We start from the raw sequence: 24,164 nt of genomic DNA, 5'->3' as shown, positions 1-24,164 counted from the left end.
TAAATAGAACCATAAACAAGGGAATCATCCCAGACATCTGGAAAATCTCTCACATAATCCCTTTAGATAAAGGTGGTAACTCTAATGATTATTCCAACTACAGGCCTATAGCCCTCTTATCACCCTTAGCAAAAGTAATGGAAAAATGCATTCATCGTCAGCTAATAGACCACTTAACCCAACACAACATACTAGCTACTGTCAGCAAGGCTTTAGGTCATTTCATAGTATCTCCACTGCTCTCCAATCTTTCACCGACTCCCATCAACAGAAACCGTAATAACATCCTCTCATCAGCACTCTTTATTGATCTGTCAAAAGCTTTTGACATGGTAAACTACCCCCTACTCATAAAGAGCCTTGAATCCCTTTCTCTATACCCCAAGGCTGTTCTCTGGTTCAAGTCCTACCTTTACAATAGAAAACAAGCAGTTCTCTGGGGTAATAAGCTATCTTCCCACCTGCCTGTCTCCCGTGGAGTCCCTCTGGGCTCCATTCTAGGACCTCTTCTTTTCTCTTTATTCATCAATGACCTCCATGTAGCAATCCCTCAAGCCACCTGTATACAATATGCAGATGATTCTACGCTCATATGTTCTGCCAACTCTACAACTGAATTACATTCTCTAACACAGAAAGTATTCTGCACAGTAGAGGCTTGGTTCTTAAAACGTTGCCTCTTTTTGAATGCCAAAAAGACCAAGCTCTTACTCTTTACACCATACAGTAAGTCCCCCTATAGATTTTTCAATCAAGTCTAATAATGGTACCCTTATATCCCCAGACTCTACCACTAAACTGCTAGGAGTCACAATTGATAATAACCTTACTTTTGATAACCATATTAATAGCACCATTAAAACAGTTAACAGAAAACTGGGCTCCTTATGTAGAACAAAACCCTTCTTAACTCCAACAGCCAGAACCACAGTTGCCCACTCCCATTTAATCTCAACTCTTCTTTATGCTTTACCCATGTATACTAACCTAAAAAAAATAATCTTGTCAAACTGTCTAACTCCTATAATAATATAGCCAGATTTGCCACTGGGAACCCATTTAGAACTCACCACTGTCAGAACCTATAGCAACTAGACTGGCTAGAACTAAAAAATATCTTGATACTTTTCCAACTTACCATTGTTCATAGGCTATTCTACCAACCAATCAACACCCCTATACTTTCTAACCTTATTACCCCCTGTAGAAATCTCACCTCCTTGCGCTCTTCTAGCAAACTCCTGGCTACCATAAGTAAGTCTAATAACTTGGCTGGTGACTCCTTGTTCTTCAACACTGTGGGAAAAAACTGGAACCTTCTGTCAACTGATCTAACTTTACTACTCTCTCTTCCGCTCTTTAAACAAAGGCTTAAGAAGCATCTTAAATTATACTGGCTATGCCCTTGTTACAACCCTGTCTAATCTTTTGCTTTCACTGTTGCTATCTCTTCACTGCCTCCTTTCACCAATCAATACTGCTTACCCCCCTGAAATAGTTATCACTAGTAAATTATAATTACTTATGAATTTATTCTTGTATGTACTATGTATTATCTCAGATATCATACTGTATAGTGACTTATCCTATCTTGTAAGTTTATTAGACATTAGTGTAATCTTCTTCTCATTATAGTTATTACTTAGTATTTTAACATTCCTTCTTTGTATAATTGTGCTTGAGATATATTTGTGCATGAGATATAGTTGTGTGTTACTATTGGAGCTTTTCTTCCCGGGCCTCTACTGAAAATGGAAATATTTCCAGTTGGACTAGCCCGGTAAACAAATGTAAAATAAAATAAATAAATAAACTGTACTAAGGCCAATTAGTAATCAATGTAAAAGTGAGGAGGGTATTCCTTGAGCTGATGCCAGTGACCCTAAAGGTTAATGTGTGTAATAGCACTGTTTTGAAAGAGACACCCGCTCTTAACAGCTACGCAAGTAAACCTGACAGCCTAGGACCTGCCAATGCATTTGTTTTTGCATCTACAAGCAACTTGTATTCCATGTGTTGAAAATGGCATTGCAAATAAACTAAGCCAGTCCAAGTTATCAGCAGCTGCAGTTGAAAACTGAAACCAAAGTTGCTCAAGTTGACATCTTTTCACCTCAGATGAAAATAACCAGCTTGCAGATATTTGCTCCAGGTTTTTAAGTCCAGAGACCTGGGCATTAGATGTGTTCAGTACACCCTGTCTCAGAGGCCGTTACACTTTTCCACCCTTGCTGCTATTAGCAGGTAGTGTTGTAGCCGATAAGGGCAAAGAATACCAGGGTTCTGCTGGTTGCTTAACTCTGGCTCAGGCTACTGAAATTTTTTTCTGCTGATCCAGATCGTCAAGAAAGGACTAATATGACTTTCGCAGCACTGCACATTGCTGATTTAGGGCACAGGAATATTAGTGTACCCAAACCTCAGGACCCCAAGACTAGTTGCAGTGAACCTCTCAACCTGATCCCTTTTAAGAATAGGCTGTCTGAGGAGGTTAAGCCATAAGGAGAGCAAGCACTAGAAAAAATATATTTTGCAGGAAGGATGTTCTTTATTTGGTGTGGATCCTCATATGTAGTTTCTGTCAATGTACATCTCTCTGCCATCTTGATGTGCTTTCTTATGGCTACACCATTGTTAGTCCACTACTTAGAAAAGACATTTTTGACCAGGGTACTGTGCCTAAAACCAGTTAGGAAATTAGTACGTCTTCAGCAAGACCTGAACTTTGTTATTGAATGACTGACACTGGCTCCCTTTCAACCCCTTGTATGAGTGCACATCTTTAGGTCAAGTGTGAGATTTGTTCCAGCTTCAACCACAGATTCTTGGTTTTGTGCAGGAACAAGTTAGTTCTTAAGGGTTTATTTACTTCAGTGTCTACAGCTTCGTCCTTCACAAGGAAACCAGTAGAAACATTTTAGAGTGAGAAAAGAGAGAATCCCAAAGGAAAACCCAAGGAGTCAAGGAAGTGTTCCCTTGACTGCTTTTCTTACCTAGCTCAAGCTTCAGCTCCACTGTACAAAATACCCAAAGCTTTCAATCCAACACTCTCTTCTGCCGGGTCTCCTCCCCATAGACAACTCGGGTTCTGTCCAAAGCTGATTTCATCAAGGCTGCACTCTATTTTTCCAAGAAACACCATACACAGTTTCTAGACCTCCATCTACCTCCAAATCCTTCAGGTCTACCAGGAGCCTGTCTGAAACAGTTGGGGACAGAATGATGAGAAAGTTTCTCAAGACTCTAGTTCAGTTGGGAGTACTCCCAGTTCCATCTCCCTTTGGACCATCCCATATACCCTTAGTTAATCCTACTCCGATACATTCCTAGGCTTCAGAGGTACTAGATCCAAGAATTCCACGATTGTCTGGGTCAGATCTGAAGGCCTGGCCCTCATCATCTCTGACTTATTCTGTGATCCAACCGGCATCAGTCTTGATGGAGCCGGAGGAATATTGGAGTGGTAGCTTCAGCACCGGATACGGGGGGGGGGGTAGGTTTTGACTCTGAGGCTTTTGGAGCCACCCCTTCCCCTTGGGGCTTCCGTGATAGTTCAACTCTGACTTCTGCATTGAGGCATGGTCATGAGGAAGCCTCAGATTTCTCCAGGCAGATAGCATTGGCTCCTACTGGGTTAGTTTTGGGCTCTACATCGGCTTTTGCATTTGAGACAGTGGAGAGAGCTCTCTACATGACTTTATATAGGATATCCTTGCCCCCTTGGGTTCCCCTCATTCACAGCTGTCTTCTGTGGGTCCTGAGTCTGCTCAGCCACATTCAAGCCTCAAGACAGTCATTTTGTGGGACTCCATATACACTTCCAGGTCTTCCTTAGATCATCCCCACCAGGAAGTCTTCCGAAAGTGCAAGAGGAGGCACATTGATTCCCTACAGGAATCCTTAACAGAAGACACAGGCTTTGATGAAATGGAGGGCTCCCTCAGGTCACTCCTTGAGGATGTCTCATTTGGAGGTTCCAAGGCAGAAAGATGGTTGATCTTTGGAAGCCCCTTTCCAGGAAGAGTTTGTGTTTCCTGAGGCTTTTGGAACCATTCAGAAACGTCCTGAATGGTACTCCTGGCAGGCAAAATGGTGGATATCATTTCTTATCAGGCTTGGAAGGATCCATATACCACAGCACCTTTTCTTAGAAAGTCAGACAAGTACCTAGTTGCACCCAAGGACCGTGCCCATTAGAGCAGGGGTCCCACAGTTGATGCTATGGTGGTTGCAGCAGCCATGAAAAAGGAACTTGCTGAAGAAAGTCCCTACGTCCACCCCCACCCCCCCCACCCCACAAACAGGGAGTCTAGGGCCTTGGACAAATTTGGGAAGTGAATTTTTTTTCCAGCAACCTTTGTCCTGCAGTTGCTGAATTACCTGGCACACTTCATAATGTTCCAGAGAGACTTGACTCTATGTTGGTAGAAGATAAAAGGACTGTCTCTTTGCAGATGGCCACCCTTCAGTCTCTGTCAAATGCCTCCGCTGCTGATTTCCCATGTTACGGAAGGTGTTTTGAGAGCAGCAGGTTCAGGCATTTCTGTTAGGAGGCACACCAGAATGCACCTTTGCGACTTTGAAGAATGTCTTGTAGGGCTATGCAGTACACCCTTTAATGGGTCTACTTTATTTGGATCCAAGGTTAAAGAGACTTGTCTGCAGGAATGAGCAGGATGGGGAAACACTGTCTGAAAGAGGGATACATTTTTATATCCCTCAGAAGACCTTCTGAAGGAACCATAAAGGGACTGCACTCTCCCCACCTAGCCTAATAATCAATCCACCCCTTCAACTCCTGACTAACTCTGAGTACAAGCTAACCTAACATAAATGTACATATTGTAAATAACATAATTGTATGTATTATAAATAACCCATCCCACCTTTTTTTCTCTCTTTTCCTTCTAAGTCTTTATTCTCCCTCCCAGTTAAGTTACCACTGCCATCCTAAATATTTATATACTATGTAACCATAGAATTTATTCCTGTTCTGTAGCATGAAATGAAATTGTAATTGTCTTCCTTACTATGATTGTATATGTAACCAAACTATGTAATGAGGAGCATTTCTCCGTGGGCCGCCACTAAAAACGGGCTGTCTGAGCCCAGTGGACTTCCCCGGACATCAAACTGGAAATAAATAGTAAATAAATAAATAATGAATAATGTGGTTCCAGAAATCACAATCTGTTTCCCAGGACTCCTATGTTGGATCCCCTGTGACAGACAGTGGATCTCTTAATGGCAGACGTCAAACAGCAGAGGCGGTCTGCAAAACTGAGGCTTCAAAGGAAAGAAGAAAAAAGTAGGTACTGGCCACCACGCTGAACAGCTTCAAAACTTTTATTTAAAACACAATTAAAAACATAGCAATTAGCACTTTCGGGACCAAGCCCATCTTTAGATACAAAACTCAAATGAAACTGCAGATGTTCATCGTGTTACACTGCTGCAGTCATTACACTTGGGTTATCCTGCCGTCAGGCAGTCCCTCAGTCGGCCTGAGTTCCAAAGTTTTGGTCCGGCATCAGTTGCTGTTGCTTCTTCCCCGACGTCAGTGCGACAGGGGTATACAAGATGCAGCCGACCCCATTTTCTTCAGTCTTTCTTGCTGCGTGGTGCCCGAAGCAAAAGCAGTTTGCAAGTGCCGGTCGGCCGACTCCTGAGATTTTCATTACGAATCCAGAACCGAAGTCTTCTACAAAGCTAAGTACCCCGTTTGGGAAACTTTTTCTTGCCTCAGACCGATGTCAGTAAAAGTTAATAACTCTTATTTCTTGTGGGAAGCAAATACCTCATAAGGACTTCCATTCTTATTGTATCTCATGCCTAGGCCCAGACCACGACGTCACAGGTTGTCGGTTTTGTGCTAGGTTTAACAAGCGCACTATTAACGTCGGTTTGATTTTGCCCGACATTAGTTTGGCAGAAAATTCAATTATACAATGCCGTCGAAATTACCGACGACCGGAACACACAAAAAGCGCAAAGACAAGGACAGACACCCGAGGCCCAAAACTAACGACAAAGGCTCTTCTAGTCCAGTCGCCGGTTCTCCGGTTTTCAGCAAGGCGCCTTTGCAGCCCCTGACGACTGCTTCTTTAGAACCTCAGACCGTCTCTGACTCCCACGTGGAGATGGCTGGGCCTTCGGACGCACCAGATTTACAGCCTACCGAGACTAACCCTTCAGAGGGATCCGGAGTAGCTGAGCAACCCATAGCTTTAAAGGGTGTTTTCAGACCTACTCAATTAACCATTAAACCTTCTGCTAAGTCTAAAACTCCTTTAAAAACAAAGAAACAAATTAAACATTCACCAGGACAGGCCTCCATGGCTAAGAAACAAATGTTCAAAATGGCCGAAGACTTGATCACTCTGATCAGGGGGTCCCATCCCCCTCCTGATAAAAGGCCTAGACAGGATGCAGACTATGACTCATCCTGTTGGCTTATTGGCTGAAAATTCTTATTTAATGTTTGATGGGTGGGACTCTGTTGTTTTGTCCTACACTGAAGAAGGCAACATTTGCCGAAACCGGTCTGTATTCAATAAAGGATTACTATTTACCTCCACTTTTGCTCTTGCTGGTCTACTTGGTTGTTTTGTGGCATTTGGTTTGGACCGTGCATCTCCCCCGTGCATAGAACTTGGTTGGTTTGGTCTTTGTAAAATCTGTGCTGTGGGACCGAGCAGTGGAGGTGTATCTCCCTTTTGGAAGGTGGATACAAGATTGTGTATTTTTCATTTTTGTACCCAGTCAGTGTATATTTTTTCACTGTGGGTATTCGCTATGGACATTGGCTTTGTTCCTCTACATGGAATTTGGAAATCTCAGTTGATTGTCCAATTTTTGGACCTTCAGGATCCCTTGCTGTGAGTTGGGCCGCTTTGTTCTATTTTGGCACTAAACCTGGAATCAGCCGCTGTTGAAATTTCTATGTTTCCACTAGTTTTGGGACAATATTACATATGGTAAGCCTTTGTGTTGTGGATGGTTTACCATATACTTTATAGTTCCTGACTCCACCCAGAAGCCAGCATTTGTGTGCGCTGAGTGTTCTTTTTATCTCGTCGGTGTTTCAAGGGGCCTTTATAACGCTAATGTTAACATCAATACTTTATACCGTTTATATGGCTACCACTGTATTTGGGGATTGAGTGCTATATTGCCAGTTCGCCTACATCTAGTGTCACCGGACAGGACATGAGTAAAGGGTCAACACATTTTTTGCCGTATGAAACCAATTGTGGCTCAACATTTTGACATTTTGAAATAACTTTTGGTTGGTGTAACAAAAGACGAAGGTGTGTTCAACTTTTTTACTTTTTGAAAAAAGCGAGACTTGCGAGTTTGGGCTTGTATAAAGGGACTACGGTTTCTGTTCTGATAAAACAGTCACTACGCAACGCCTTGTCATTCTGGGCTTGTGTTACTACGGCGAAGGTGTGAGTATTGATTTAGAACTGTGTGCACAGACCTGTTTGGTGCCTTATTTATACACATTCTTTTGTGAACTTTAATCGATGGACTGGCGCAACTGGGATTATACCATCATTTACATTCCCTGATTGTTTCAACGCAATTCTTTTGCATCTGGGCCCATACACGGAGTAATAGTTACTTTTCCACGAGGACTGGTTACCCTCAGTATGAACGGCAGATGATCAGCTGGTTACCAAAACTAGTGGACTATTAGTTTGAGTTAACTGTTTGTTTTTCTTATTAAATATTTCTAATGACTGAGGTTTGATGCACTGTAAGGGAGTACATTGTGTCCAGAACTTTTGTTTAGACTTGAACCAAGTTATATGTACTGATTTTTTCAATGACAAAATCCTACATGGCTTTCTATTTGGAATAATGTTTGTTTAATACTCGTGTATGCATAGTTTATATATGTAACAATTTTGTAGTTTGGACTATGTCTAAATTTTAGGGATTTTGACGCCAACTATTGGACACCATTTTTTTACAATACGGTACTACCAATTGAATCAGTATATTATTAGACGGATTGTCTAAATCCTTTTTGCATCGTATGTTTTGTTAACTATTTCTGCATTGTATGGTTTCTTAACAACTTGGTCGAAGGACATCAGGGGTGGGGTTAGACTCTGCTTTCTTTATGATACTAGTCCCATTGTATTTATAAAAAATTTTTTTATTGAATTCATTCTGCTGACCTACATGTATTGTGCCACACATGTTCAAATTTTTTAGGACTCCTTTATGGATGTTATATTCACATTTTGGTGTATTTTGATGATAATTATGTCAAGCCAGTGCCAGGAATAGGTTAAGGCCTTTGATTCCGATTAGATTATTATATTGTTTTCCAGTGGGCAGTTATAGTTCTGATATACAATTTTTATCGGGGCTGGTGTAGTACAATAGATAACTTGGTCCTCTCTATAGCAAATTGTTTAATCCTAATTAAACTCTAGTAACACAGTTCTGTAATTGTGGTGGATGTAACTTTTGCCATACTACATTGTTTATGTATGGGAATATCAGGACATGATCAGCATCAGGGCTTGTTTGATCCCCTAACAGATTCAACTGTATGACTTCTCAGTCACCTCATTGGCTATATCAGGGTTATTGTTAAGCCCTTTTATTACACTAACAGGATTCTTTATATTTTCAAAGTTTATCATGATGTTTTTGGTGGAAGGGCATCTAGTCTCTTTTTGATTCTGGATACCTTTAAGTTTATTCAAAGGTCTTGTATTCTATATTTGCATTATGACTAAGGTATCTTGATTATTGTAGTATAAGTTGTTATACTTCTGAAATTGAACTTACACCCACTGCTTGGTCCCACAGAATAAACTCACACATTTCTAATTATATATGGAGGATTGAATTTTGTTTTTGGATGACTCATTTTCATCATACTATTATGACTTAGTAACCAATTTTGTTTCTATGGTGTTGGTGGTTATTGGAATATATAAGTTTTTAAGATCAGGTTGTGTATTGCTGGTGCTTCCTGCTGATCCGGTTTTTCCTTTGACCCTTAAGTGGGATCATTAGAAATTGGTATTTGGTATTACTGGGGAATCATCATTTTTGGTACATCTTGGACCTCTGGTCCTCAGCTTTTCTAGGAATTTTTTTACTAGTATAATAGTTCTCTGTGTTTCTTTATATTCATTGGGCGGGTATTTTGAACTTATATTCGCAGCATGGATCTCAACAATATTTTGTCCGGATTATGTGCTGATCGGCAGGATATAGGTGTTTTTGGGATCGACACCCCACCAAGCAATGATCCGGAAAACTCGGCACAACCACTGACGGTGGATTGTGATATGTTCTTTCATTCAGTTACCAAAGCATTTAAAACACTTAGATCCAACATTTGGCATCTTAAACTGTTCAGAGCTTATTCTACTCAGAACATGGCTCCCAGGGGACTTCGGATACGTCTCCAACCTTTAGTGGGGAGACCAGATGAAAAATTGAATCAAGATTGGAAGGAAGCTTTACAGTTGGGATCCATGTCATTTGTGAATATTCTATTACAATACTATGAAAGAACGGTTGATTTGAATATACAGGACATTAAGACATTATGTTCAGATGTCAATCAGTTCGAATCCTCTCCCAAATATCAAGATAATATTAAAAAACTTTCCCATGATTTGATGGAACATGAGAAAACTATTAAGGAACGTAAAATCAAAAAGTTTCATAGGGATTATTCGGATTATCAACAGGGCAGACCTTTCGATTTCAGCCGGTCTGTCAGGTTTGCTGATACTAATCAGGTTAGGACGGGGCCCAGTCGTACCAAAAAGAGACCTTGATCCATTTTGAAGAATAGGGGTGAATCTTCTAACAGTACGTCAGGGGATGATTCCTCAGTAACTGATAGTGAGGGGACTTCTGATAGGGGGTCTCCCAATAGGAAGAAAACTAACAGAATTTCCCCTTTAGAAGGGGCAAGGGACACCGGGGGGGCAGGAAGCACCGGAAAACAAACCGCACAGGTTTCGTTTCAGGGCTTACTGAACAATTTTCTGAGCTAGTGTCTATTCAAACTTCAAATCAGAATGTATTAAATTTGTCAAATGTTGTATTATCTAAGGAACAAATAGCCTTATTGAACAAAGGATTAAATTATATTCCTTGATTTTTTTGCCAGGAATATCACATCATTCAGGATTTACATGTTTTTTGCCGTACTCTTAATTTAAAATTGTTTTTTGCTGAGGATAGTTCAGGCACATCTGATGATTTTTGGTTTGGCAAGTCATCCTTCCAACCACCCATGAATAAATATGTCTCCATATTTATGGATTCAATTTTGAGGGACCTCCATTTTGAGAACCTGGGGCATGTTATGCTAGGAAGTAATCTTACTACTGATGACAAGTTGGCTTTAGACCAACTATGTAACAACAGGGACATTGTTGTTGTTTCAGCTGACAAAGGGGGAGCTGTGGTGGTTCTTAACACTGCTGATTATATACAAGAAAGGTTGACACAACTATCGGACAAAAAATGTTATATGCATATGTCCATAGATCCCACACCTGTTTTCAAAGAAGAAATTGATTCTTTTTTGAAGCTAGCGTTTGAGGAGGGGATTATTAGTGTCCGAACCTTCTAAGCAGATTTTGTACCTTTTACCTAAGATTCATAAATCCTTGAATAAACCACCCGGCAGACTTATTGTCTCTGGAACAGGATCTCTTACTGAACCTTTATCTGCATTTCTCACGAAATATCTTAAGCCACTTTTAGGTTTGATCAGGTCAAGATTGCAGGACACTACCCAATTCCTACAGATTATTAAAGATACTCAGTTGGAACCTGATTGGTACATGTGTACCTTAGATGTAAAAGCACTATATACCAGTATCCCACATTGGGCAAGTCTACAATCCCTTCAATATTGACTAGACAGGGCGAATCTCTACACACCAGGGTTCAATACCTTATTGATTTGTATGTCAGAACATGTACTCAACAAAAATGTTCTATACTTTCAAGGCCAGTGTTATTGGCAACTGCAAGGCACGGCCATGGGAGCATCATTTGCTCCCATTTATGCTGATCTCTTCATGGCTTATTTTGAGGAGTACATGATATATGACAACTTACATAACATTTATCAGGTGGAGATGGATATCTGGCGACGTTATCTGGACGACTGCTGGTTAGTGTGGCGTGCGGATTTGGGTTACTTGCACGAATTTGTTGAATATCTTAACAGTAATATATGGGGACTGGAATTCTCAGTTACACATGACCAAAATTCCATCAATTTTTTGGATGTCACAGTCTCGAGAAACTATGACTGTACCTTATCTACTAAGGTGTTTCGCAAGTACCCACAATACAACACCTTGCTTCATGCTTCCAGCATGCACCCGCGCCACACTATTAGAAGTATTCCAGTGTCACAGTTCATACGCATCAAACGTCTCAGCTCAAGGGATGAGGAATATCAAGCAGCCAGTATTGATTTGAGCCAGAGGTTTGCCAGCAGGGGTTATGACCATCAAGACATTAACTTAGCCAGATGTAGGGCAAATCGAATGAACAGGGAACAACTATTAGAATACAAAACTAGGGTTAACAATACATCCTGTACTCCTGTAAGGTTTGTTACGACTTATGGAAGAAATATCAATATGGTCAGGAATATTATCAACAAACATTGGAACATTTTACTGGCCAATGACCAGTTGAGGTCAGTTTTGGGACCACAATGTCGGTTTTCATACAAGCGGGGGAAAACCTTGGGTTCACATTTGTCACATTATAAACACATGGCTAGCGGAGGGACTATTCATAAACAACTTACTTTACAAGGTGATGAGCTGTTTGGCTCTTTTCCCTGTGGCCATTGTGGATCATGTTCTTATATGCCTAAATCAAAGGAATTTTCAAGTCGTAACACCAGCAAGATATTCAACATCAAAATATTTGGCAACTGTAGTAGTGATTGGGTAGTGTACCTAGCATCTTGCCATTGCGGTGCATTCTATGTAGGTCAAACTTCTAGGGCACTTAGATCTCGAATGAATGAACATCACAGTGATATCAGAAATCACAAAGTGACTAGTGCTTTGTATCAACACACTCTTAAACATCCACAGGCTAGATTCAATTTTATGATCATAGATCGTATCTCTGGTGACAGAAGTAATAAACAGGGCTGGCATGGCCTATTAGATCATAAAGAGAAATATTGGATAGTTACATTAGGGGGTCTGTTTTACCCTGGGCTTAATGATCATTTATAGTTGTTTCCTTATGTATGAACGTATAAGTTTCATGGGCCTAACCTATATTATTTTCCATGTTAGGGTCCCTATTCCTGTTTAATGTTTTTTTATCCCCAGGTTGTATTGATATCAGATGGGGGTGGGTCTATTTGGCTACAGGAGAGCCTTTTGGGTTTTTCTGATGGGCTGTTCCTGTATTATATTATATAATGGTTATGTAGTTTTTGGACTATTTATGTGTTATATTTAATCTGCCTTTTAGGTAACTTAGGCAGAGTTGATGATTAGCATAATACTGTTGAGTGTATAATCACACTTTTAGGCACCATAGGTACAATGGATAATTAGGATATGGAGGGTTTGCATATCATATTGTCTTGTATTATGATCATGAACCTTGTTTAACAAACTAGTATTTTCTCTATCTTGGATGTCTGATGGCTGATTGTGCTATATATAATGTCAAAATAATACATAGATTGGTTTTTGGGGCACCATACATTCTATGTATTTTTTCATGTATTTCCCTGTAAACATATACTCATTTCTGGAAAATATGTTTATTGTTATTTTTGTATTGGTTGGTTTTGGGCAATTCAAGGGTCTTTGAAGGTTACTTTGATACTTTATGGTTCAGCAATGTATTCTATTAGTCAGGATTTAGCCATTCCAAACAAAAAAATATTTTTTGGGCTATGGCTACATTTTATCACATCATTAATATTTATGATTCCTGTTGGCTTATTGGCTGAAAATTCTTATTTAATGTTTGATGGGTGGGACTCTGTTGTTTTGTCCTACACTGAAGAAGGCAACATTTGCCGAAACCGGTCTGTATTCAATAAAGGATTACTATTTACCTCCACTTTTGCTCTTGCTGGTCTACTTGGTTGTTTTGTGGCATTTGGTTTGGACCGTGCATCTCCCCCGTGCATAGAACTTGGTTGGTTTTATCCGACCAGGTATCCATCTCTTCAGATTCATCTTCAGACCTAGGATACCGTTTACCCCCCTATGAGGATTCTGATGCTGAGGAATCAATTCCTTCAGCCTCTCCGCCAGAGGACTACTCCTTTGGGGAAACCTTGCATACCATGAGGGAGCATTTTCATTGGGAGGGCCATGATTATTCAGAGTCAAAGAAAAGGCTCAGAGATTTCCTTTTATTACCTCAACACAGACCCCTTGCTATTCCGCCAGTGTTAGATATTGTGGATGATGTCTATACTGAATCCAGTTTAATTCTTGATTCTTTACCTCCTGCTCCAGTTAAGCCAGACAGATACTACCGAGTCCCTGACTTTCACAAATTTCTTTATAAAAGCCCTGCTGCTGACCCTGAAACTATTTCTCAGGGCCCCAAAGGGGTAAAGGCCTCCTCAGCAAAGAATCCAGTCCCCTCTGACAGAGATTCCAGAGCATTAGACATATGGGGGAAGAAAGTATATACATCTGCAACTTTAGCAATGAGGGCCTTAAATTGTCAGTTTCACATGCTAAAATATCAGCAATATTTGATGTCTCAGTTGAAACAAAAAATGCTTCCAAACTCAGAACCTCCTAATTATAAAGAAATGCAGGATTTATTGCATGCAGCTGAACAAGTGGGAAAACATACTTTGCAATGTGGTTTTGATTAATTAGAGGCCTCTTGTAGAGCAGCAGTTACAGGGTCTGTCATTAGAAGACATGTTTGGTTAAAAGAACAGATGTTACCAGATCATGCTAAAGCAAAATTATTGGATGCACCTTTGCAGCAGGATGTTTTATTTGGAGTTGAGGCAGAAGAGGTATTAAAGAAAATGGAGGATAAGGCAAAATCTATGCAAACGGTGAAGGATTTCTTACAGGTTCAGCCTCCTCGATTTAGCAGAAATTGGCCAACAAATTTCCAGTTACAGACAGACCTCAAAGGGGCAGATACAGATGTCCAAGAGGTAGAGGTCAACCACAAGGTTCTTAAGGCCCCAACAATGGGGTGCATCAACCCAGAAAGAAGGGGAAGGCAGGCCTTAACCTTACAAAAAACAGCCCCAATGACTTCCCACTACAGCTGCCAAACAGTTCTCTCTTGGCAGCCCCCTTGGGAGGAAAACTGGCACTTTTCTGTCACAATTGGCATATGATCACCAAAGACCAATGGGTTCTCAACATTGTATCTCAAGGTTACAGGTTCCACTTTCACACTCTGCCAAGACTAAAGGGAATGCCAAATCTGCCACCAAATCAATGGGCAGAGGCCCAAAGACAAATTACAGCACTCATGGACATGAGAGCTATACTAAAGGTACCAACACAGGAGCAAGGACAAGGATTTTACTCAAGACTCTTTCTGGTTCCCAGAAAGGACAAAGCCTGGAGGCCCATTTTGGATTTTTCTTCTCTAAACACTTATCTGGATGTTCCAAAATTCAAAATGTTGACACTACAGCAGCTTCTTCCCATGCTGGGCAAGAAAGCTTGGCTCGTAACTTTGGACCTCAAGAAGGCATACCTGCATGTCCCCTATCAGACAAAACTGCAGACGATACCTCAGATTCATAGCTGGTTCAGTGCACTACCAATTCTCTGCACTGCCTTTTAGCTTATCTACTGCGCCCAGGGTCTTCACCAACAAATAATTGGTCCTTTCCAGTTACAGACAGAAAGGTAACACACACACACACACACACACACATATATATATATATATATATAAACACACACACACACACACACACACACAAATATATAGATAGAAAGATAAATTTAATGTCTTCCCATTCTTTGCATTTTATGTTCCATTATCAAGTTCAATGTATGTTGTCTTTTCAGTTGCCCTGCCTTTGTTTCCATTTGTCCCATTGTCATTGCTTTCATAAAAGCACCATTTTCCTCGACTTCTCTTCCACAAATCATTTTTGTTTTACAAATAAATAACAGGATTCTGTTTCTCCAGATCTCCATTATACCATCTTGTAAACTGTATTCCTTTTCATAAGATTAACCCTATAGTCTTGTATCCCCAAAGCAAGCTTTTAATAACCTAATTTCATCAGTGTAATGACCATATCTCTTCCTAGTTTACATAAGTGCAACCTCATATCTGCCATAAAATAGGTAATAGTGGACCAACCAGGTCAGCAAAATACAGATGAATAAACACTTAGGCTTTCATACTCCGGCAGCACTTTTCATTAATGCCATCTGGCATTTCCTGCATTTTTTGCTTGTGTAAGCCTGCAAGAATGCTTGCATTCCCAGCTGTTTTTCTGAGTTCTTCAGCAGCTGAATGCCATGACATGTGGCAATAAATGCCAACAGTATAGACCAAGCAAGACAGCTGTTTGTCAGAGGTAGTCACACCCTCCACAGTCTGTGGTATACGTGCTTATGTAAAAAGATAATTTATAAAAAGTAGACTAAATACTTTGAACCATAGTCTGTCTTAGACTGTCTTCAAATTATTAATGCAACATCCTACTTAAGTATGTGGGTTTGTGTTATAAATTTATACTAACAGTATCTTTCTAGTCTTGTGCAGGATGTGTTACTGATGTTCAGGAAAGTTTGCTGTTCTTGAATTTCATTTGTCTTTTTCCCCTTTGTCTGGTGCATCAGAATAGGCCAACACTTTACTAGAGGATGCCCTTAATAGTGGCTTACTACTAAGGTAATGAATAGTATTAATTCCTCGTTACAGTTTATTACACGGGTAGGTGTTCACATCACAGGCTTACTGTATTTCTAGATTGTCAAATGTTAGGCATGAAATTACTGCTTGTAAAGCAAAATGCTGTGCCTTGTGTGGTGAATAAATTGTTTTCATTGTAAGTGTGAAAAATGCTTTTTTTACATTTGTGCCATCTGTTTTGTTTTAATAGGCTGAACGTAATATTCTCAAAATTTGATGAAGTACAGAAATCTGGGGGCATGTTGATATCTGCATCATCTGGTAAGTGCACAAGTCATTCTGTGCATATTAAAAATTATATGTACGAAAACCCCCTGTCCTGAACCCTAAACCTCTGCACCTGACCCTAACTCTAGTGCGTATCCCGGGATGTTCTGTTCTACACAATTCATGTGTATGTTGTTGAACTTTTTAGGGCAGGATAATTTTTTTTCTGTTTTGCAGCTGAATTTTTTGTCATTCATCAGTAGTGTTTTTGATTTAGTAGACAGAATTTTAGTAACATCACCAGGCTTTTTAGTCCTCTTTCTGTTTTGTTATATAGTTAATGCCATGTCCCCAGTCAGCAGTTATGGAAGAACTTGACAGGTCAGCAGATAAGCAGGAGTCTGTTCTTTTTGTAGCTGTATGTTGCATTTTCAAGGTCATTCAGATGTTTTGGCCACTTAACGCTACTGGAAGCAATGTGCACTGTGTACATCCTGTGTGTTTGAAGCAATGTGCACTGTGTGCATCCTATATGTTTGAAGGTATGTGCACTGTGGTACATCCTGTGTGTTTGAAGGAATGTGCACTGTGTGCATCCTATATAGATTAGTAGATTAGTACTAGGCTAACTGCCCCTGCGAGCTATTTTAAGCCTAGCCAATTATCCCCTGTGAGATTCAAACCCCTGTACCTTGTGTTTGTAAGGCAAACACCTCAACCATTAGGCCACACTCCCAACCCTTCATATGTTTGAAGGAATGTGCATTGTATACATCCTGTGTGTTTGAAACAGTGTGCACTGTGTACATCCTGTATGATTGAAGCAGTGTGCAGTGTACAATCCTGTATGTTTGAAGCAGTGTGCACTGTGTACATCCTGTATATTTGAAGCAATGTGCATTGAGTACATCCTTTGTTTAGCCTCAGAACTTTTGCAGTTCTTTTGAAGGACAATCCTTACCATGATTGTAACCAGAATTTCAGACCAATCACATGTAAACAAGAAGCAGCCTAGGGTTGTAAACATGATGTGTGAAGTACGACTTTAGCCACAGTCAAATGTAATTTTTTATCTCATCTCATAATGTTATTTCCTTTCAGTCCAGTTCCAAGATTGTCACTTACAAAAAAAAAATGTACAGTTTTCATACATTTTAAACAAAGCTGTCTCTGTAGTTTGATCTGTACATCACTGAGCATTTTTTCTTGTGAAATCTTGAATTACTTTTTCTGTTATTTGTACATTATCTGTGACTTCTTTTAGACTGGGAGGAACAATTACATTTCAGATTTTTGTGACCTGATTAAAAAAATTTAATTCAGTCAGTCATTGACTGCACGGCTAATAAAACAGTGTAAGCTTGTATAGTGACAAATGTCAATCTCTGTATTTTTATTTTTTTTTTTAATTTTTAGATCCCCTCAGACCTCATTATTACCAACTCAGCCCCAGTGTCTGTTGATCGTGCCTGGTCTACCAGCCATCCTCATATCCCTGCCACAGGCTTAGTGTGATTTTGTTGAGGCCCCCTATGGATCTGAAGGGTGTTCTGGAGGCTCAGTCATCAGCTCTTCCGTCTGGTGGAGGGAGTTTTGTATTGTATGCCTCACCCTCTTTTCCTGTCCCCCCCCCCCCACACTTATTGGTCAAATATGTGGGCAGCTCCACTGTTTGGACCATGCCTCCTCACAGGGAGTATCTCCTCCCAGGATGGGCACCCCCATCCCTCCCTGCTGCTCCATCATCCAAGCCGTTAATAAAATCTAGGTCAGCTGTGCTGTAGTTAGGGTTTTCTCTGTCTATGCTACAGGAACCGCCTCATCATTGTATGTTATTAATCATAAGTTGTTAATAGGCTAATGATTACCAGAGCCATAATTTAAACTTAGCTGTGCACCCCAAACCATAATCTAAACTTAGCTGTGCACCCCAAACCATTTGGTTCCTGAGTATCATGGGTGTCTATACAGGGGGGGGGGGGGGCATGTTAGTAGGGAAGTAACTAAGGGTTTGTAAGGGGGAGGTGCTGGTTAAAATAATACTTTTCCTATCAACAGCCTCTGCCCATAAGAGACATATGGGGGTCAGACGGGGTTTAAATTTATGATTTCCCATCCAGTTGTCAAGGTTTCATTTGAATAGGGTCAGGAATGAATTTTACTTGGATGGGTAGTCTGTTGTAGGGATCCTTTCGGGCACACATCTGTCTCTTCAGCATGTTCTGTTTTTGTTACAAGCAAAGTTCAGATTCCTGGACCTAGTGGTTCTGGTGCTGTTTTTTTGTGCACGTGTACCAAATCCATCAAGGCTGGGTCTAAAGAAGCCATGTATAAGCTAGGCAAAGATCCTTTGTAAGTATCCTGTAGGAGACTGAATACAGGGACAGAGCCTTTAAGTGATAAGTTTAAAACAGGGTATTCATGCCCTGAAATCTCCTGGTGAGAAACCTTTGTGGACGTTCCAGCTATTGCAGGTGTCTGGTTAGATACATGCCAAAGGGGGACATTGTAGTCAGTGATAGGTCTACTAAGGGTTGAGTAGAGTGATACTATAACTTCCTTGGACTTGGATGCCATACTGTTACCTATAAGTTGGGCGACACAGATTGATTTTCTTATTATCTTGGCTACGTGTTGATCAAAGGCTAGATTGCTGTCTACATATGTTCCCAGATCCCTTACTGCTTTTTCGAATCTTGGAGATGTTTTATCAGTGGAGTAATTAAATTGAGTTGACAGTTTCTCAAAGGGCATTATAATGGATTTTTTTGGTATTAAGTTTTAGGCCATCGCTTTGGCACCAGTCAGTTGTCTGTGTTAAACCCAAATGCAAGATGTTGGTATTTTGTGGGCGTCTAAATAGCTCCCATTTGACAGTTATCTGCGAACTTGGTAAGCCAAAGACCTTGAACATTAGCTTTGACTTCCAAGAAGTAGATGCCAAACAGGAGCAAGCCCAGCACAGAGCCCCAGGGCACTCCACTTGCGAACAGTCCCTCTTGGTGGAGGTGGTCTCATCGATCCTGATTTTTTTTTTTTTTTTTTTTTTTTTATCCAGTTTGTGAGTAAGCTGGCAGTCCAATGAATTATGTAAGGAACGATGCTTAAGTGGGGTATTGTTTTGAATGCCTTAGCCAGACCAAGATACACAGTATGTATTCTTTTACGATCATCCATTGCCTTGGTCACCATGTCAAAAAAGTCTTATCAGGTTAAGTAGGCATGACCTTCTCTTAACAAAGCCAGTTGGGATGGGTCCAATGTCTGTAGTCTGTCAATGTACTTGTTTATTGTTTTCACGATAATTCATTCCATGGCTGGCATATTAGACTTGTTAGACTGATGGGTCTGTAATTCCCTGAGTCTGTTGATGGTCCATTCTTCTGGAAAGGAATGACTGTTGCAGTCCTCCATTCTCTTGGAACATAGCCTGTTTCAAGGCTGTAGTTGAAGAGTGCATCAGATTGTCCAGATAGGTCATGTTTTAGACTGCTCTGGAGGCAACTAGGAATGTTGTTGAGACCTATGGAGGCGGAAAATAAAAATCCTACAGCATATGATGAAAAAGTATCCATGTGTATATATTTGTTTTGTGTGTGTTGTGCAAGTATATACGTGTGTGTGTATGTATATATGTGTGTGTGTGTGTGTGTGTGTGTGTGTGTGTGTGTGTGTGTGTGTGTGTGTGTATATATATATATATATATATATATATATATGTATATACACACACACACACACATACATATATATATATATATATATATGTGTGTGTGTATACATACATATATATAATATATATATATATATATATATATATATATATATATATATATGAGAGTTAGTTTTAGTTTTGGGTGATGGTGTCCTGTAAGAGGAAAGGATGAACTAGCTATGAGTAAGCTTTAGCATCAGCAGACTGGTGCTACATTCTCCTCGTTTCCACTTGCCTTACATTGTGATTTTTAAGCGGGTTACCATCTTATACAACCCCATATCACCTCTAATACAAGAGGTTTAAGCAATCACACAGTGGGAAGTCTAGCTTTGCTAGAGTTTTCTTTTTGTTGTTTATCTTCTACAACCCAGAAATTTATGAAATAGTTTTGTTTACATAGTAGGCCTCACTTTGTTACTTAAGGGGTTGCTGTATTTACTTCTCAAGCACAAACTAAAAATAAAATGTATTAAAAATCTTACTTTTGGAAAAATGGGCTGGAGGTCACATTGGTATCCATTCTCCCATACATTTAAGCAGTATGCTAGAAGGTTGATCTAAACCCATGATAGTACATTTGGACAGGTGATGCTGCTTCACAAAAAGCAAAACAAGGATAGAAAAGGCCTGTCAAGCTTAGAAAATATCCCATTTGGTCCAATTTTAGAACTTTGCTTGATTGAAATGTTATAGGTGCAGCAGTGTATTGTATCATTTTCTAAAATACATTCAAAATACTATGCTTAGTAATGCTTAATTTAAGAAACACTTGGCAGTGCAGTTCAAGTATTGATAGTATGTATGATGTTGCAGAATCCCCACTGCCACCAGTTTGCAGATAGTTCGGCAGTGAGGCACAACATAATGCTTGCTCTTCTGCAGCCTTGCTTCTGAGGTGATCAGGTCACATCAGGTTGCGCAGACTTTCTAGGTGTAATGTTTCCCCATGCAGTCCTTAAATGTATTCTTGCTGACATACAGTGCTTCATTCAAAACAGTAATATTTTCATCACTCCATGACTTTAATTTTGCTGTACATATCCACTTTCCTGTAAATATCATCCATCTTTAGTGTGGCCTAGCCTCTCAGAGCTCTTGAATTTGCATATTCATTTTATAATTAAGCAATAATTAATGATGGCACTATGCATTATGCAGTATTTACCTACTTGTGCTGATGATAGACCTCAGGCACAGCCATTTTGGTCTTAACTTCAGCATGAGTGGTCAAATACTGCATCTCCTCCACCTTGAGCAATTATTATTAGTACTATAACTTAACCTAATTTTTAAAACATATGCCATTAATAGTTTCATCAGTATTTTTTGGTTTCAAGTTCTGCAGACATACACTTAATCATTTTGTGTTGCCTCTTCCTTAACTGTAGGTACACAAAAAAGGAAGGTTGTGCAAAGCACAGTTAAATTTTTATACTTTTGTCTATAAATAAGGAGTACTTAATTCCATTGAACAGTTATATATTATATCAATGTATAAAAAATGCACTTATTTGCTGAGAATTGTATTTCTTAGCTGACTTTGGGGGGGGGAGTCGGTGTACTTTCTGTAATAGTTGTTATTTCAGGGGTGCTGACTTCCATTGAGAAGGAAAGTTGTATGTACTAGTTTTATGTGGCCCTTGTGGTCCTCTAAGTTAAAGGAAGATAGTTTTGTAAGGAGTAAAATGTGGTTTGCTTGAGGTGGTAGGTGAGTGGTCTAAATTTGTAGTGTATATATATCTGTCTATCTATATATGGGTCTACTTTGTTTCATTGAAAGCTCATTTCACTGAATTTGAAAAACACTCAGATCTAGCCTGAAGTATCCTGAGGTCTGGACCTTGCAGGAGACAAACTCCTCCTTGAGCTTGAACCAGTATGTAGAGCTCTGGAGACACTCAGAGTACTGAGAACATAGTTCAAACACAATTCAAAAAGCCGGTAATAGCGTAAAATAATTTAATTTCCGCTTTCGTCACAACTTCATCAGAATACAAAAAACACTAATACTGAAACACTTTAAATAACCCGTTCAATCAACCAATTAACAATTCATAGTATATGAAACAATAAAATAAACATTTGTTGAAGATAAAACATAAAAACTCATTCATGAAAAATAAGCCCTTAAATCCATACCAGGAATTTTGTTAATAGTTAATTTACGATCTTTTAAAAAACATTTCACGTTAATACTTTCATTTAACCCTGGATGGATATCAGATCTTAATTTAACCTGCCACAGGCATTCTCTTTGTTCAATGTAGTTTTTAAAATCGCCTGCCCTCTTATCTGAAACACACTTCTCTAATACTGAGAATAAAAATTTATTAAATCTAACACATGTAATAGAATGCTTATATAAGGCGTTATTACTATCTTTAACCTTAATAGCATATAAATGTTCTTTGATGCGGGTTGCTAAGGATCTAAGGTCCTTCTGAGATGTACCTACACTAAGGAGGAAATATTAATTTCTGAATTTTATTTTATTATTAATTTGTTTATTCAACGTGGATACGAAGAACAATTTTTAATTGACACAGCTTGTGAAGTATTTAATAAACGATTTAATCAATTTACAGCCATTTTATTTGACGAAAAAATTATTTTTAGTAAGGCTACAAAATTAAATAGCAACAACATCATTTGTTCTCTTGATATGAGTATGGATAGCCATAGAATAAAAAAAGCCATCCAAATTAATTGGAAAGTGTTACAAGGTAACAGAGAGATCTTTAAAATAGTGGGAAATCAACCATATTTTGCGTTACGCAAAACCAACACATTAAAAAACATTTTTGAACACAATCATAGGAAGGAGCCTGTTTCTATGAGTAGTAAAAAAGGTATGTTCCGTTGTCTAAACTGCAAAATTTGTAGGTATATCTCAGAAGGACCTTATATAGATATTATTACTTCTGACAAGATTATTGAAGTTTCTGACTTCATAAATTGTAACACCACAGGAGTTGTTTATGTTAGTATTTGTTCCTCCTGTCCTGCATTCTATGTGGGCATGACGACTAGATCCTTAGCAACCCGCATCAAAGAACATCTATATGCTATTAAAGTTAAAGATAGTAACAACGCCTTATATAAGCATTCTATTACATGTGTTAGATTTAATAAATTTTTATTCTCAGTATTAGAGAAGTGTGTTTCAGATAAGAGGGCAGGCGATTTTAAAAACTACATTGAACAAAGAGAATGCCTGTGGCAGGTTAAATTAAGATCTGATATCCATCCAGGGTTAAATGAAAGTATTAACGTGAAATGTTTTTTAAAAGATCGTAAATTAACTATTAACAATATTCCTGGTATGGATTTAAGGGCTTATTTTTCATGAATGAGTGTTTGTTTTATCTTCAACAAATGTTTATTTTATTGTTTCATATACTATGAATTGTTAATTGGTTGATTGAACGGGTTATTTAAAGTGTTTCAGTATTAGTGTTTTTTGTATTCTGATGAAGTTGTGACGAAAGCGGAAATTAAATTATTTTACGCTATTACCGGCTTTTTGAATTGTGTTTGAACTATGTTCTCAGTACTCTGAGTGTCCGCAGGCTTCCATCTGCCTTTCAGCGTTTGTTATTGTTGTTTCTTTGGGTGACTTTTGGTGTATATGTAGAGCTGTGGTTGAAGACAGAGGGGATCAGGGAGGCACATCTTTTGCTCTTAATTTGGTGTAGATATCCTGAGGTTCCTGTGCTTTCCTCCCTATGGATAGTCATATGAAGTCCAGGGTTATCCCCATGGTTGATGCCTTGAGTCATCCAGACACAGATCTAGGGACTCTCCTCCTGGGATAAGCCCTCGGCATGTTACACTGCAGAGCTCAAGCTGCAAGCACTGGATGTACAACAGAGATTGATTTAAGGGTGTTGGAAATGCAGTCATTGTGAGCTCAACTTGAAGTTTCCTTTAAGCTTTATACAGGACTGTCCCTAGAGTGAGTAGCTTTTGGATAGTGTGAGATCAAGTGCCTTTTTCCAGTCTTCTGTCATATGGTATTGATCTGTTACTCGTTTGCTTCATCCTAGCAATGTGTATTGCATACGAGCCTTATACCTGTAAGTAGAAAGGAACCCTGGTGCTTCCTCATCATTTAGATGTTTTGGAGGATCCCAGAGCACGTGTCCAAGCTTCCTAGTGCTGACTCTTTCATGATGTCTTTGGTCTGGCATACTTTTCAGGGCCCTCACTGTTTTGCCACCTGACGAGTACTTTTTTTTTTTGTGGGGGGGGGTGCTGGACAGCTCTGGCAAGAGTGAATTGCTCAGCCATTTTGGGGCCCAGGGCCATTAGCTGTTTG

General features: G+C 39.5%; 1 protein-coding gene across 1 annotated transcript in view; it reads left to right on the top strand.

Annotated features, from left to right (window-relative positions):
• Positions 1 to 24,164, top strand: part of CLASP1 (cytoplasmic linker associated protein 1) — a 4,127,769-nt gene that overhangs the window by 745,586 nt on the left and 3,358,019 nt on the right. The window contains exon 8 of the mRNA XM_044073692.1: positions 16,112 to 16,182. Coding sequence (XP_043929627.1) covers positions 16,112 to 16,182 — 71 coding nt within the window. The remainder of the gene's footprint in view (positions 1 to 16,111; positions 16,183 to 24,164) is intronic.

Source organism: Protopterus annectens, chromosome 6.part0 (genome assembly GCF_019279795.1).
Source record: "Protopterus annectens isolate FY-2018-M chromosome 6.part0, PAN1.0, whole genome shotgun sequence".
In the NCBI taxonomy this organism is placed as follows: domain Eukaryota; kingdom Metazoa; phylum Chordata; order Ceratodontiformes; family Protopteridae; genus Protopterus; species Protopterus annectens.
Note: the sequence above shows the minus strand (reverse complement) of the source record. Positions and strands in the feature narration are given on the sequence as shown.